The 13647-nt window shown below is 42.4% G+C and overlaps 3 protein-coding genes across 4 annotated transcripts in view; 1 reads left to right on the top strand and 2 right to left on the bottom strand.

The window, feature by feature from the left end:
* Nucleotides 1–13647, top strand: part of LOC107994142 (ELKS/Rab6-interacting/CAST family member 1-like) — a 234992-nt gene that overhangs the window by 120744 nt on the left and 100601 nt on the right. The window lies entirely within an intron of this gene.
* LOC107993670 (uncharacterized) lies at nucleotides 4796–6753 on the bottom strand. The gene is made up of 2 exons (XM_017050210.3): nucleotides 5084–6753; nucleotides 4796–4986 (listed from the first exon to the last, which is right to left on the bottom strand). The coding sequence occupies exon 1, from the start codon at nucleotides 6563–6565 to the stop codon at nucleotides 5090–5092; it is 1476 nt and encodes a 491-aa protein (XP_016905699.2). The 5' UTR covers nucleotides 6566–6753; the 3' UTR covers nucleotides 4796–4986; nucleotides 5084–5089.
* On the bottom strand, nucleotides 8334–13500 carry LOC133666189 (uncharacterized). Its single transcript, XM_062075864.1, is given in 7 exon segments — nucleotides 8334–8858; nucleotides 8939–9572; nucleotides 9642–10010; nucleotides 10013–10048; nucleotides 10051–10096; nucleotides 10343–10418; nucleotides 10636–13500. Coding segments are annotated over 6 exon segments (1149 nt in total). The 5' UTR covers nucleotides 11241–13500; the 3' UTR covers nucleotides 8334–8858; nucleotides 8939–9555.

The raw sequence follows: 13647 nt of genomic DNA, 5'->3' as shown, positions 1-13647 counted from the left end.
GGGAACGGGCCGGCGGGCTATTTTTCAGTAATTACCGGTATCACGCGACGTCGAAGGTGTTACTCGGTTGCAAAACGGTGTATATAACGCGATCAGCCTTCCTCCTTGACCCGCGTGTGCGTTTCCCTCGTCTCGCCATTCCCTGAACGCCATTTTAACCCGGGCGGAACTTGGAAAACTATCCGTCGCATGACTCCCATAAACCATTACGCTTTATGGGGTGGCCGATTAATAGATAGAGACAAAATAGGGGAGAAAATAGATTTCATCTTTCTTGAATATGGTCTTCCAAAAAAATCAGATATAAAATAATAACTGTGTAAGAATTATAATTAACTTAAATTACATTATTGATACCTTTTTTATTTGCCTAAAATCAACTTACACTTCGAGAAACCTCAACTTAAAACTTAATTAAATAGGAATCCCGGTAGTGATAAATCTTTCTATTTGAATAATATCGCAAATTTTATATTCATTTGCACATTGCAGAAGACCATCGTGGAAAATCGGTGGAAACTTAAGAGGCCTTCGATCGCAATAATAAATCTGCTAATTATTCTTCTGTATTCTTTACTCGAATTGCAAAAGCGAGGATCGATGGTAAACCGATCCATCCACTTCCTCGTGCACTTCCCCCGCCGGTTAATCCGATCCGCGAAGCGGGGCAACGAAGCGGACACGCACGATCGGCTTCTGGTCGATCGTCCTTGCCGGCATTCCCCCGTATTAATTTGCCGTGCACGGGACAAAGGGAGGGAAAAAAGGCGCGCGGTGTGTCGCCTCGGACCGATTGGCCGCCGATGATAAGAGGGACGGCGTCCCACGGTCGGCTCCCTGTTCCGCCTGTTCCTCCTCATCATCGTCGTCCCTCCGGCCCCCGCCACTCCTTTCGGCGGGAGGACGTTCGTTACGGCTGGCTGGCCGGTCGACCGACCACGCTCTTTTGTGCCGTCGCCGATCATAATGACACCGAGCAAAAACTGTCAATGCTGCCGCGTATCGGCTTCCATGCATGCATTAGCGGTCCTCTTCTTCCCCACGCACTTTCTGCGTCGTTCCGTCCTTCTTTTTCCCCCCTCGTCCTATTTCTCGTAGAATGGGTCGTGGACGAAGCTACGACGCGAAAAGATTGGGGAGATTGTTTTTCTGAGAGAAGAAGATATTCGGGAAATTTGGTTTCTTTCTTTTTTTTCTTTTTTTTTTTAAATGTGTTTTCAACTGTATTTAATCGTAACGTTTCCTCGAGATCTTTCTTTCTCGAAGTGCATAAAATTGTTCTTAACCTATTTATTTGAAAATTTCCATTACACCGGCTTCTTGCGAATGGTCGTTTCTCGATTAACGACTCGCGGCCTCGCAAGAAAGGCTCTCGTGGAGACGTGTCTTGGTCACGCGTTGCGATCAGAAATTAGATGACAGAAGCATCTTTCCATAACGGTAAACAAAGAAGGACGGATTGTCGCATTAGATCGTGGCAAAAAGAACGAATTACACGAAGCTAATAACGAACGCTCCATAACGGGACGCTCGTGCTTTTTTAAATTTCGCGCGTTTCTAGATTAAACGCTAGCGTGGAAACGGAATGTTTTCTATTATAAGTAGAAAAAGTTTAAAAAAAATATTCAAAAAAAAATGGAACGAAAACTTGACGAACAACAAATTTTAAAATCGTTTTATTATCGTTTTATTTTCGTTCTCTTTACGTGATTATCACGAAGTGACATTGAAATGAGAAAAAGAAATGTATATATATACATTTTATCATCTTTAAAATTTCGAAATCGTTTTTCGTCGGGTCATCCATATTTAAAATGTTCCTCGCTTTATTTACGATATTCTCGTATAATTCCATCGTAGAAAACGATTCACGGACGAGGATCGAAGAGAATTTGTCGATTGTTAGACGAGTTAACCGCTTGGAAAGCAGTTCTCGCAGATCCGTCCAGTGTTAATTAACTTTGTTATGCCTTGTTTTTTTCGCTGACTGTGAAACGGCGAATCGAATCCCGCGAACGAAAAGAAAGTTTGCTCGCGAAGCAATTTATGCGTACGCTGAACGAGCCACGTGCATGATTATAACGATCTTCGCGTTTTTTGCGACTGGAAGACGAACACGTGTTCCCTCGGCGATTTTAAAATATATTCTCAAGATATATATATATTTTGTATTGTTCGTTAAATTGATTCGAATTAACATTTATATATTTTTTATTATACACTCGAATTATTTCCAAATTAATGGCTATTTTTATTGTTTGCACACACTTTTGGAGAGTCGATTTCAGAAGTGCCGAAACATAAACATAAAAGTTGGTATACAATAATTTCGATTGAAGCTTATATTATATCAAGTTATAAACGGTTCCAAGTTCGTGACGAAGCGAGACGGAGATGCATAATTTAGACGGGTGTGCGACGAAGACAAGAAGCTGTCCGCTTTATTTACCGATTGCCGATAATTCGATAAATAAACCTCGATCAATATTTTTGTACATCAACTTTTACGTTTGTTTCGCCTCTAAAATAACACCGATATATTCGATAAACTTTCAATATCTTAAATACCTCTTATCAATCTTCTAAAACGTTTCCTACATTACAATCTTCCCACGCTTCCCAACATTCTTTTCCTAAACCTACAATTTTCCACGAAATTTCCCCACGCTAGAAGCAACGTAGAATCGAATCCAATCTTCGTAACCGCTGTTCAGTGTCCAATATCCATCGACCGCGCAACATGTGTGTGTGTATGTACGTGTACGTGTCAAGCGGCGTTGCCGATAATTACGAGGGACGAGCGTAAAAGCGGAAAATCGTGGTCAAGGAACCGCGACGATCGCGACACGGTGATCTAGGTGTGATGACCAGAGGCGGTTTCAATGGGAACATTCAATGGAAGAAAGAACGCAGGGGAAGAAGAAGAAGAATAAGAAGAAGAAGGTTCGTTGCACGCCGATTAAGATCCAACTATGGCGATCCTATTGCGCAAGAAATGGACGCGCGATCTATTCTCTTCTTGCTCCCTGCTTTTTCCCCGCGATGTATAGGCGCGGAGACACCGAGGTGGAATGTCGGCGGCACGCTGAAAAATGCAGGAAGCGAAACAAGGCGGTCGAGGAGGAAACACGATGCGAAGGACATTGTGTAAATGGAATGAATGTGTAAATAGCGCATTAAGGAATTGGAGTTTATAGCGCTGTTCCGTCGGAGGAGGTTGAATACTTTTGTATCCGCGTATAAGGCAGGTAATTTACAAGCTTTTCGATACTTAGACTGCTGTACAACGATTTTAACGATGAATAATCCTTCTGAACTTCAATTAATCGTGTTATTTTATCGCATTCGTCTCTTTTTCTTTTCTCTTTCCACGCTATTCGTTCTTCGATCCTCGAGCCGTTTACACTTTTACGTCGCGTAAAATAATCAATATTATTGAATTATTGACGATTATCATTGTTATTATTATTGTATGTTGTATGTATTCCCGGTTGGAAAAGTTTTATCGAATTAAACGATGGATCTCGGTGCGCAATCGGCGCGTAATGAAAAACGCCATTTCACGTTAATTATCCGTTCGTTGCATGCTCGCATTGCACGCGAATCACTCTTTAACGCGACGTTGCGTCCGTCTTTTCTTTTTTTATCGCGATACAAAAGGGAAAGTTGGACCGGACGGTGTTGGTCAACCGGCCGCTTGCACGATTAAATTGTGACAGGATGTTCGTAAGAGATTCTAGCCAGGGCCTTGTGTTTTTCTCGTGGAGAAAGTTGAAACCGCTGTTACGCCGCTTTTTCTTCCCTTTTTAATTAATTCCAACGTTGCGAAATAATCCAAACACTAATAATAATTTTTAGTACCAAATTTTTAAAGGATCCATATTTTTAAGGATCGAAGAATCATTGTATGATTCATTTCACCGGTGGAAGGAAGGTTAATTTGAAGAACGACGATCCATATTTAAGTCTCGATGCATTAGCGTAGAGAATTCTAAATTTTAATCACGATTTCTATTCGAGTAGTTAAGAAAATATTCCAATCATCCTAACTTAATTTCATAAAATGAAAATAATTTTTACGATTTTGAATGTTCAAATCATAGCTTCTCTACCACTATGTAATATCACAATCGTCGACGAAGCGTTTGAAGTGGAAGAAATTATTCCCAAAAATCAGACGAAACTTATCCCCTCCAGAATTCAAAATACGCGCCAATTCCATTTCCCTGCAATGGTCCATTCTTCGCGAGAATCGCTTAAAAATCGTGCAAACAAGCATTGAATCGAGGAGAGAATTCGTTCGTTCGACGACACGGGACGATGTCAGAGCGGCCCGATTTTGACGATCTCGTGCCGTCCCCTCGGCATGATGAATGCACGACTCGCGACGTTATCGTAAATCTCTCGAGGCTCTGCTCTATTGTGAAGTCGGCCGTCATCCGCTTTCGATCCTGTCGCTCGAGCACACGCCGATGCCGGGGTCAGATCGGTGTCAGGGGGAGGGGGAGGGTCCTTTTCGATTCGAATTCCGATTAAGACCTTTTATAACGTTCCTGGATGTCCTGGTTGAGGACACGTCGTGAAATCGACGTGGAACCGCGTGAACCCCGCGGCGGGCCAAATCCTCGCCTTTCTCCTCCTCCTCCTCCTCGAGATCGAGATCTCGATCTTCCAGTCTGTTGGACGGGGGAATAGGGACGATGCCTTCCGTTTTTCAAAGGTAAAGGATTTAAATTCGTCGCTTTGACTCTCCCTCAAACGTGTTATGAATAATATCGAGTAACAAAAATTTGTTCGTTCCAATAAATTTTATTCTTATTCTTTTTTTCTAACATATCGAAAGAATGAATTATTGCAATAACAAAATATCGAAGTACAGTCGCATACCTTTCATTCCCAATTTTATAATGGTTAATATTGTTATCATCGCTCGAATTGTATCGATTAAAATTTGTATCCCTCCACCTAGTAGTTTACGTATCCTATCTGTGAAAAGAAGAACGATTAACAAATCCGGCTGGATACGAAAATGTTTTAACGAGATCAGAATAAATAATCCTTGAAACCGGCTTACTCAACTTACCGGTTATTAAAGCACTCGCGAGACGACTCTGCTCGAGGATGGGACAACGGTCAGAGGTTGTCGAGGATTGTAATACACCTGCGGCACATTCGCGTAGGGCTTGGCCGGCTCCGAGTTGATCGTGGCAAAAAAAGAGCTGGTGGACGGCGAGACGACGACCCGTTCACTGGCTGGCGCTAAGGACACCTCGCCCAAAGACGGGGAGACGATCACCTCCTCGGCGAGAGGGTTGACAAATCCCTGCGCGATCTCGACGACGGAGGACGGCACAGATGGCACCGCCACGGACTCGACCTGGACCTCCTTGACCGAGACGACGTTGTTCTGGGCTGGAACAGGCAGGGCTGGTGGCTGAGCAACCACCGTGGCGCTCGATTGGGGGAACAGAGTTTGAACCACCGGTTGCCCGCCCGCTTGCAGATTCAAAGTTTGCAGGGGTTGCTGGACGTTGAGGGTCTCCACGATCTGGGGCACCGATTGGACGTTGACCAGTTGCTGAACACCGTTCGACTGGAGGCTGAGAGTTTGGGGCACCGATTGGATGCTGACAGTTTCGACGGTTCGAGGCCCCGATTGGATGTTGAGAAGCTGTTGAGCCGGTTGACTGTTGGATTGGATGCTGACCGTTTCCACGGTTTGCGGCAACGATTGGATGTTGAGGAGCTGTTGGCCGTTGGGTTGGACGCTGATAGTTTGAACGGGTTGCTGGACGCTGACAGTTTCGACGGTTCGAGGGCTTGATTGGATGTTGAGAAGCTGTTGAGCCGGTTGACCGTTGGATTGGATGCTGACCGTTTCCACGGTTTGCGGCAACGATTGGACGTTGAGGAGCTGTTGACCGTTGGGTAACACGTTGACAGTTTCGACAGTTTGAGGCAACGATTGGATACTGACGAGCGGTTGAACGTTGGGTTGAACGTTGATAGTTTGAACAGGTTGCTGGACGCTGACAGTTTCGACGGTTCGAGGGCCCGATTGGATGTTGAGAAGCTGAGCTGGTTGACTGTTGGATTGGATGCTGACCGTTTCCACGGTTTGCGGCACCGATTGGATGTTGACCAGTGGTTGAACGTTGGGTTGGACGCTGATAGTTTCTACGGCACGGGGAGCCGATTGGATGTTGAGAAGCTGAGCTGGTTGACTGGATTGGATGCTGACCGTCTCCACGGTTTGCGGCACCGATTGGACGTTGAGAAGCTGAGCGTTCGGCTGGATCAGTGTTTCGACGGTTTGCGAGGACGGTGGTTGCAGGCCGAGCGTTTGGACCGACTGCAAAGGCAGATTGTAGGTCTGGCTGGTTATGGGGAGTTGGTTGTTGAGAAGAAGCACCGATTTCTTCGATCTTTCGTTGATTGCAGAATAGTCCGCTTTCAGAATCTCCTCCTCCAACCTCTGCTCCTCGATCTTTGGCGTTGGGACAGCTTCGAGGTGGGCTGCCACTAACCCCAAAATAATGAACGCGATGAGCTTCTTCAGATCCATGTTCCCGGATTGATTCTTGGATATTCGATCGTTGGTCGAACTGTGCCGGTCACGGCTGTGAAGCTGCTTTTTAAACGCATTCCCGCGGCTCCTGTGGCACGTTCGATGTGGAAATCGCTCACGTATCGAAAACACCGGTCAGCCGCTGACGCGCAGAATTGCGTCGTTATCGGGTTATGCGGATTGATATCGCGTATGCGTTTAGATGCAAACTAAGAATTACTAAGAATTTGTTGGAGTTTATCTGCCCGATGTGACAAAACACGATGCTTCTTCTTATGATATGTCGATATGTTTCATTTGTTGAGTGTATATGTATATATATACATATATTGTCGGTTGTCGAGATTGAAAATATGTAATAATTTTTAGTTACATTTACGTAATACGTATGTTTATATTACATTACGTCAAATTTGTTCTTAAAAATTTTTATTACAAAAATTTCTGTTGTTTCTTCGTTTATACTTATTGCTCGTATTTTCCAGAAACAAGAAAAAAAAGTTCGATATATCTAAAACTGTAGCAATAACAAAGTCTCTTTCCATTCTCCGATTCTTTCATTTTCGTTCCTAACTCTTAACTCTTAACAATCGGGAACAGAATTCCAAAGTATTAGAACTTAACTGAAAGAAATTCGATATATATTCTCCTTCCCATTTCACCTCTATTCAAATCGTCCCTAAACCCACCTTCCTTACGTTTTCCAATAATCCACCCTAAAACCATTTCTCGCCTAATTCCACCTATATTTATACCAAATCCTAGATTATAGATAGCCAACGCTAGGAACGGGCAGACACCAAGGTTAGGAACTTTTCCACGATCGGGGCTGCCTATCGATTCGAGACAGTCGTCCAATCCCCCCTCCCCTGAATCGTACTCGTAAACTCGCCTCGAAATCGCGTTAGACTCGCCCTCCCCACCTCCACCCAAGATCTCACAGATCATCCTTCCCCCCTCCACTTCTCCACTCCCTATCCCCACCCTCGGCGCAATTTCTTCCTCCGCGTTTTCTCGCCGTGTTCGCCAACACTCGTAGATATTAACGACACCCGGTAGATCGTAATTTTGTCACCCGAGTGGAGAGGGAGGGAGGGAGGAAGGGGTTGGAGGGCGCGCGCGCGCGGGGTTAAGAAGCGGAGCGGGCTAATTGCATGCATTTTTAACGGGCGATACGTCGTAATCGGCGCTGGCTGTGCGTATGATGGAAATGCGAGCATAAAGCTTTACGCTCGGTGCACCCTGGGGAGAACGATCGAGGGGAAGTCTGGATTCCGCCGCCGCCGTTTTTATCCCCCCGGATGGCACCGGTGGAAAGGGGTGGGGAACTTGTAACCGGAGGGATGTTTCTTTTTTCTTCCTTTCTTTCTTTTTCTTCTTTTTTTTCTTCTTTTTCGGAGATTTTCGTCGCAGATTAGCGGAGGGTGACGAGGTATCAATTGTTTTAAGCGGATCAGAGGTTTTGATGAAAAGCTAGGGGCGAGTGAGGGCAGGGGATGGCAGGGAGAATCCGTGATAAGCTGTTGTCTTGGAAAATTTTAACGTTCTTTTGGAAAGAAGATCGAATTGTTTTTTTATATTTTCATGATATTAATATTAATTTCGTTCCGATATTTTATTCTTCTTTCGTTTATTAAATAAGTCGGTTAAAATAAAATTCAAATTAATTATTCTAATAATTTATTTTATTCAATAATAATTTAATATCACTTTATTTATTCCTAATGTCGTATTATTTTTATTAAAAATTGATAAATAGATAGAATTTGTTAAATAATTACATCAACAGTTTATTTATCAACGAACATAAAGTTATTCTCATATTCTATCTCTACTTCACTTAAGGAAAACTTAAAAATTGCTCAATGACTTACTACTACTACGTCTAATCTAGTTTTACTTTTACAACAAATCGTACGTACAAAGAGTGATAGTTTCGGAATTACTTAATTCTTGTTGCATTTCTGGAACAGCTCCACGTTCATTTATTCGCGCGTGTGGGAACTCGCAAGGTCGCCGCCGGCCTATATAAATCGTTTCAAGACAATTTAACGGGCATTGATGTATCGACGATTCGAGACGAGTGTCCACGCGCTCGCGTGGATAACCTGGCAACCGACTTCCCGATGTCACGGTGCGATAAGGCACACCCGGACCTCGTCCACGTCTCCAACAGCCTTCGGCTGAACAACAGCTGTCGATTCTTCCGGTTCCAGGATCTTGAAACGTTTATATTCATTTCAAAAAGAACCGTATAACTCTCTCTACTTAACAAATTAGACTAATAATTCTGTAAGGGAGAAACAAAGGTGAGTGTACGTATAAATTTGGTAAAAAATGAAATTTAAAATTCGTAAAAATAATACATACGCACGAGATCATCCAACGAGTATTCATCCTTTTTAAAAAATCTTTTCAAAAACACGATTAAACAAACGAACCCTGATGGAGGGAATCAGCCACCTTTAGCGCAAGTCACGATCGGCAACTTAAACCAACTTCCCGTTTCCGATTTCCAATCGATACGAGAAAATCTAACGAGTCACCGCCTCGAGTGAACGTTCGGTTCTTTCCTTTCTGGACCCCCTCCAATCCAACGAAGCGGACGCTCCGGGAAACGACACGTTTGACGAGTCTCGTTGCCGCTCGTTACTCCTCGTGTCATTTGTCTCTGGAGAATAATCGACCATCCTCTCACGCTTCGCACGCAGGAAAGAGAGAAAGAAGATGGAAGAAGGATGGACAAGGAAGAGGGGTACAGAGAGTAATGGAGCTGGAGGAGAGGAGTCAACGAGAGGGTCGCAATTATGTAATCGCTGTGTCATTGCGTTCGGGTAATTCCATTACCTAACGAACGAGCGAGCAAAAATGAAGAAAAACCAAGTACTCTTTTCAAGTCACGTACTCGAAATTTGCCTTTTTGTTTATACATGTTCGAGGATAATCCTTTAAGAAATAACAAAATCCTCTTCCTTGGTGAATCTCCATCATAGCATCAAGTAACCTTCAAGAAAAAGAGAATCGAGTCAAAATAATTGTTCACTGTGCGACGAATATTTAGTCAATTGCTTACTTGTCAAGTCGGTGATGTCTATTTCAGGCCAAACGGTTGTTAACGCTCCGTAAACAGTCCAAGGAACGACATAAGAACATATACGCGAGTGAAGAGAAAAGATCGGGTGGAAATGGGCCGACTCGAATTCCATGCCGTGCACATGGCCGAGGGGCCCGCGACTGCAACACGGTGTGTTCGCGATTAAATCAGTCGGCCGCGATGTCACCTCGAGCGCGTGGTATGCGACGAAGGAATCCTTGACAGGAGGTCGCCGGATCCTTGTGCCCCCCCGTGGCGCATGAATCACCGGGGCTCGCCTCGCCTCGCCGTGCCTTGTCGCCCCCTCGGCCGAGGTGACAGCTGTCAAGCGGCTGCTATACGCCGCGCTGTGTACGCCGTGTAGGAGGTGTACGCGTGAAATCCTTCCTCGAAAATTGTGACCGAGCATCGTGGCCCTGCACTGGCGTAGACATCTGGAACATTCGTTTCTTCTTCCACGAATGTTATTTCGCCAATATGAATTAATTTAAATTCTTCCACGTTTTCGAAACAGTTGTCGTGTTGTAATAAAGTATCGTGCGTATGTATAAATATAGCGCGGTATTTCAGAAGCTGGTATAAATTCGAGAAAAAAATTGGCGGAACGAGATCAAGAAATGGCGTTGAACCGCGATATACATACAATACGCATTACACGACATTCTTGTTCTCGCGTTCACGTTGCGAATACCTTGCATTCGATACCACGAATACCACGTTTCGCTATTTAGCAATCGTATATAATTTTCTTTTCCGCTGATCATAATTAACGAGTAATTAATTGGACATTATAGACAGAATTTATGACAAAATTACAAGTAGAAAATTAGAAAAATCATTTGTAAGATTTGCATAAAAAAAACATCAAATTCATTTTCACAATTTCTAAATTAAATCGATAAGTGAAATACCGTATAAAATCAAATGATGAAAATTGTTTTACTGATATTTTTTTTTTTCAAGTCCCTTTCACGTACCTTGCAGCAAGAAATTGTTACACACTTCATCCTCGCGATACAACTTTGCATCCACTCGCTTCTCCCGCATTCCTATCGCAGGTTCACCGAGTATAGCACCGGTTCCCATGTCCGTATCTCGATCAGAAAAGGACTGTACGCGTTCCGTATCTATAGATCGATTTGCGTAGCGCACGATTATAAACTGAACCAAAAAGACTACATCGATGAAACTAGTTCTTACACGAGGAACAAGTAGAGGAAGAAGAAAAATAAGAATAAGGAGGAGGGAAAAGGTGAAAAATTTCCCAGGGCTCGTTAACCATCCACCTGTGTTCTCGCGCCATTGCGTGTACACGCACGTGCACGTGGTTCGCCTTGACCCGCGTGAGCCACCTCCGAGGGATGCTCGTCGATCGCCGGATCCATAAGTCGAGAATCGAGATACTGGATGATCGTGTTGTCCAGTGTTTTCCAGTCTTTCTTGAATTATAATCGTCCTTTTATCATATATAAATAACTTGTACCTTTTATCATATAAAATAAAGGAAATTAGAAAAATTAGAAAAAAATTTAGCTTTTGAATTAGTGAAAGGATCATTTTAATATTCCTGTAAAACATATGACAATGTAATTATATCAAAATAAAGTGCTAAAAGTCAATTAAAATAATTAAAATGATAGTAATTTTGATAGTGATTTTTTTTTAAGGTTAAGAAAAATTGAGAATTACTTATTTTTAGAAATGAGAACAGAAAACTAAAGAAACGTTGATTGAACGTAGAATGAATCTCTCTATAATGTTAATCTAAAACTATCGCTAATTTTTTTTAAACATTATGAAAAAGATTTCATTAACTTTGATTACTCTTTAATAACTTTATTATAAATTTGATCACCATCTATGTACGGTTCATCGAAAATTGCTCAACTAACAATATAAACCTAACCTAAAATATTACTACTTATATATAATTTTAATCTCAGCTTCTAATATATTCTTCCTCCTATCTCCTCGGACAATCTTATTAAAAATTTCTGTCCGATAGAGCTGTAGTCGCACTACGCTCTATTCCGTACGACAAAATACCGATAAAGTACCAGATTTAACACGGCGAAATGTCAAAGCTTCCCGTTATCGCGATCCCAGTTTCCGTAGAACAATGTACCATAAAGGCATTGCAGCAGCAGCAGGAGGCTAGTAGGACAGGTCAGGATACAGAAAACGATCGGACACGTCCACGGTTGGCTCGTAGGACAATCCGTTAGCCACATTGCCCCCCATCGAATCGTCCGTGATCCGAAACGTCCCTCAGATGTGCTCGACGCGACGGAACGAGTCTCTTTTCCCTCTGTACCGACAATGGCCGTTTTTACACGTGGCGCTGGCATCGTGACTGGCGTTAGGTGTTGCCGCGTCTATCACGGTCGCGTACACGCTGCCAGCCGGTAATTTAGCTGCGAGCTCGCGTCGATTTCTCTACCCGATAAAGCCACGCGAGAGAAAGAAGAGACAAGGGAGGATCGTTCTGGCGAATAATTCAGGGTCGAGTCTATTTTCGAATTGACGGAGAGAAAGAGAGAGAGGAGAGGTTGTATCTGGACGTTTGAATCGAACGAGCGACGGACGATACTCGGCCACCATCGTTTCACCAAACGATTCACGATAATGACGGAATCGTAACCAGAAGTGTTCCCAAGTTTCTTTTCGTGTGGCTATTGTTGGGTCATGGTTGGTGATTTTGATATTTGTGAACTGAAGAAAACGATACCGTTGGTTATTTCTCTTTGTTCTTGGTTATGTGTGCAGTGTTGTGAAGGTTCTAAGTTTTTTTAGAATCTGATATATTTTAAAAATGAAAAAAAATGATGTATCGAGAATTATTGTACTTTCTTTAGTGTAAAGATAGTAAGGATTTTATAGGTTATGTTAATCCATATAAGCTAACCTAGGATAGGAAATAATAAATTGTTCGCAAGAAAATTGCAATTGTTAAAAGATGTTTAATAGGTTTATAGATTTATCGATTATTATTAATAAATCATTGATCATCATCTTCCAAATGAATCCTCAGCGAAACGAAACAATAGAATCGTGCAGTGATCGTTTACAATTGGCAGCTGCACCCAGATGACCCTGCCACTCCGTAGAAAGCTACTATGTCATTTCATCACGAAACCCACTGCCTTTTGATCAACTGTTTCTCCGTGTCACCGTTGTATTGCCATGACCATTTTCGTTTACGTGACTTCGTGACACTTGATCTTTCCGTGTTCGAATTGCTCGATCAAGTACGACGATCTCGCGATATTTCTTCCTTTACAATTTTTGAAAGGAAAAAATAGAAATTAGATTATTCGATTTATAAGATTTATAAGAAAATCAAATAAAAATTTCAAATATAAATGAAATGGATCGGATTTAACGAATGTTACGAAAAGATATAAATAATTCATGTCACTTATACTATTGTATGATCGATTTTTACACCGTATTAAATAACACCAGCAAGTTTTAATGCAATTGTGAACACACCACGAACAACTGATTGCCAGAAGAAAGCACTAAACGGCCAATTACGTTCACACTGTATTCACTAGAAGGCAATAGTATCGTATAATACCCTTCAAACGTGTCAGGAACGTTTCTCTCCATTAACACACCGCATTCGAAACACGTCAGAATAGTCTAGCAGTAAGTTCAGACAAAGGAAAGCTCTACGACCGTTGGTCACGCTAATTTTACGCGTGATTGCTAGCAGCGGTCGCCATTACGTGAGCTTTGACAGTTATTATCCGGTCGACATTTTTTCGATCATTATATCAATTATGTATTTTAAATGATGAAAAAAATCCAAAATATCGAAATAAAAATACCATTCAAATTATCTTTAAATTTTATTTTTCTTTCTTTTATTTTCCCATTAAAGTAATCGATCATTCGTTTCGTCCATCAAACTGATTATTCTCGTAATTACGATTTCTCCGTGTGATGCAAGCGGTTCAAACCGATTGAGAATCGATCGAAA

Source organism: Apis cerana, linkage group LG6 (genome assembly GCF_029169275.1).
Source record: "Apis cerana isolate GH-2021 linkage group LG6, AcerK_1.0, whole genome shotgun sequence".
Classification (NCBI taxonomy): Eukaryota; Metazoa; Arthropoda; class Insecta; order Hymenoptera; family Apidae; genus Apis; species Apis cerana.
The sequence above is the reverse complement of the archived record's forward strand: the minus strand, read 5'-3'. Positions and strand labels throughout refer to the sequence as shown.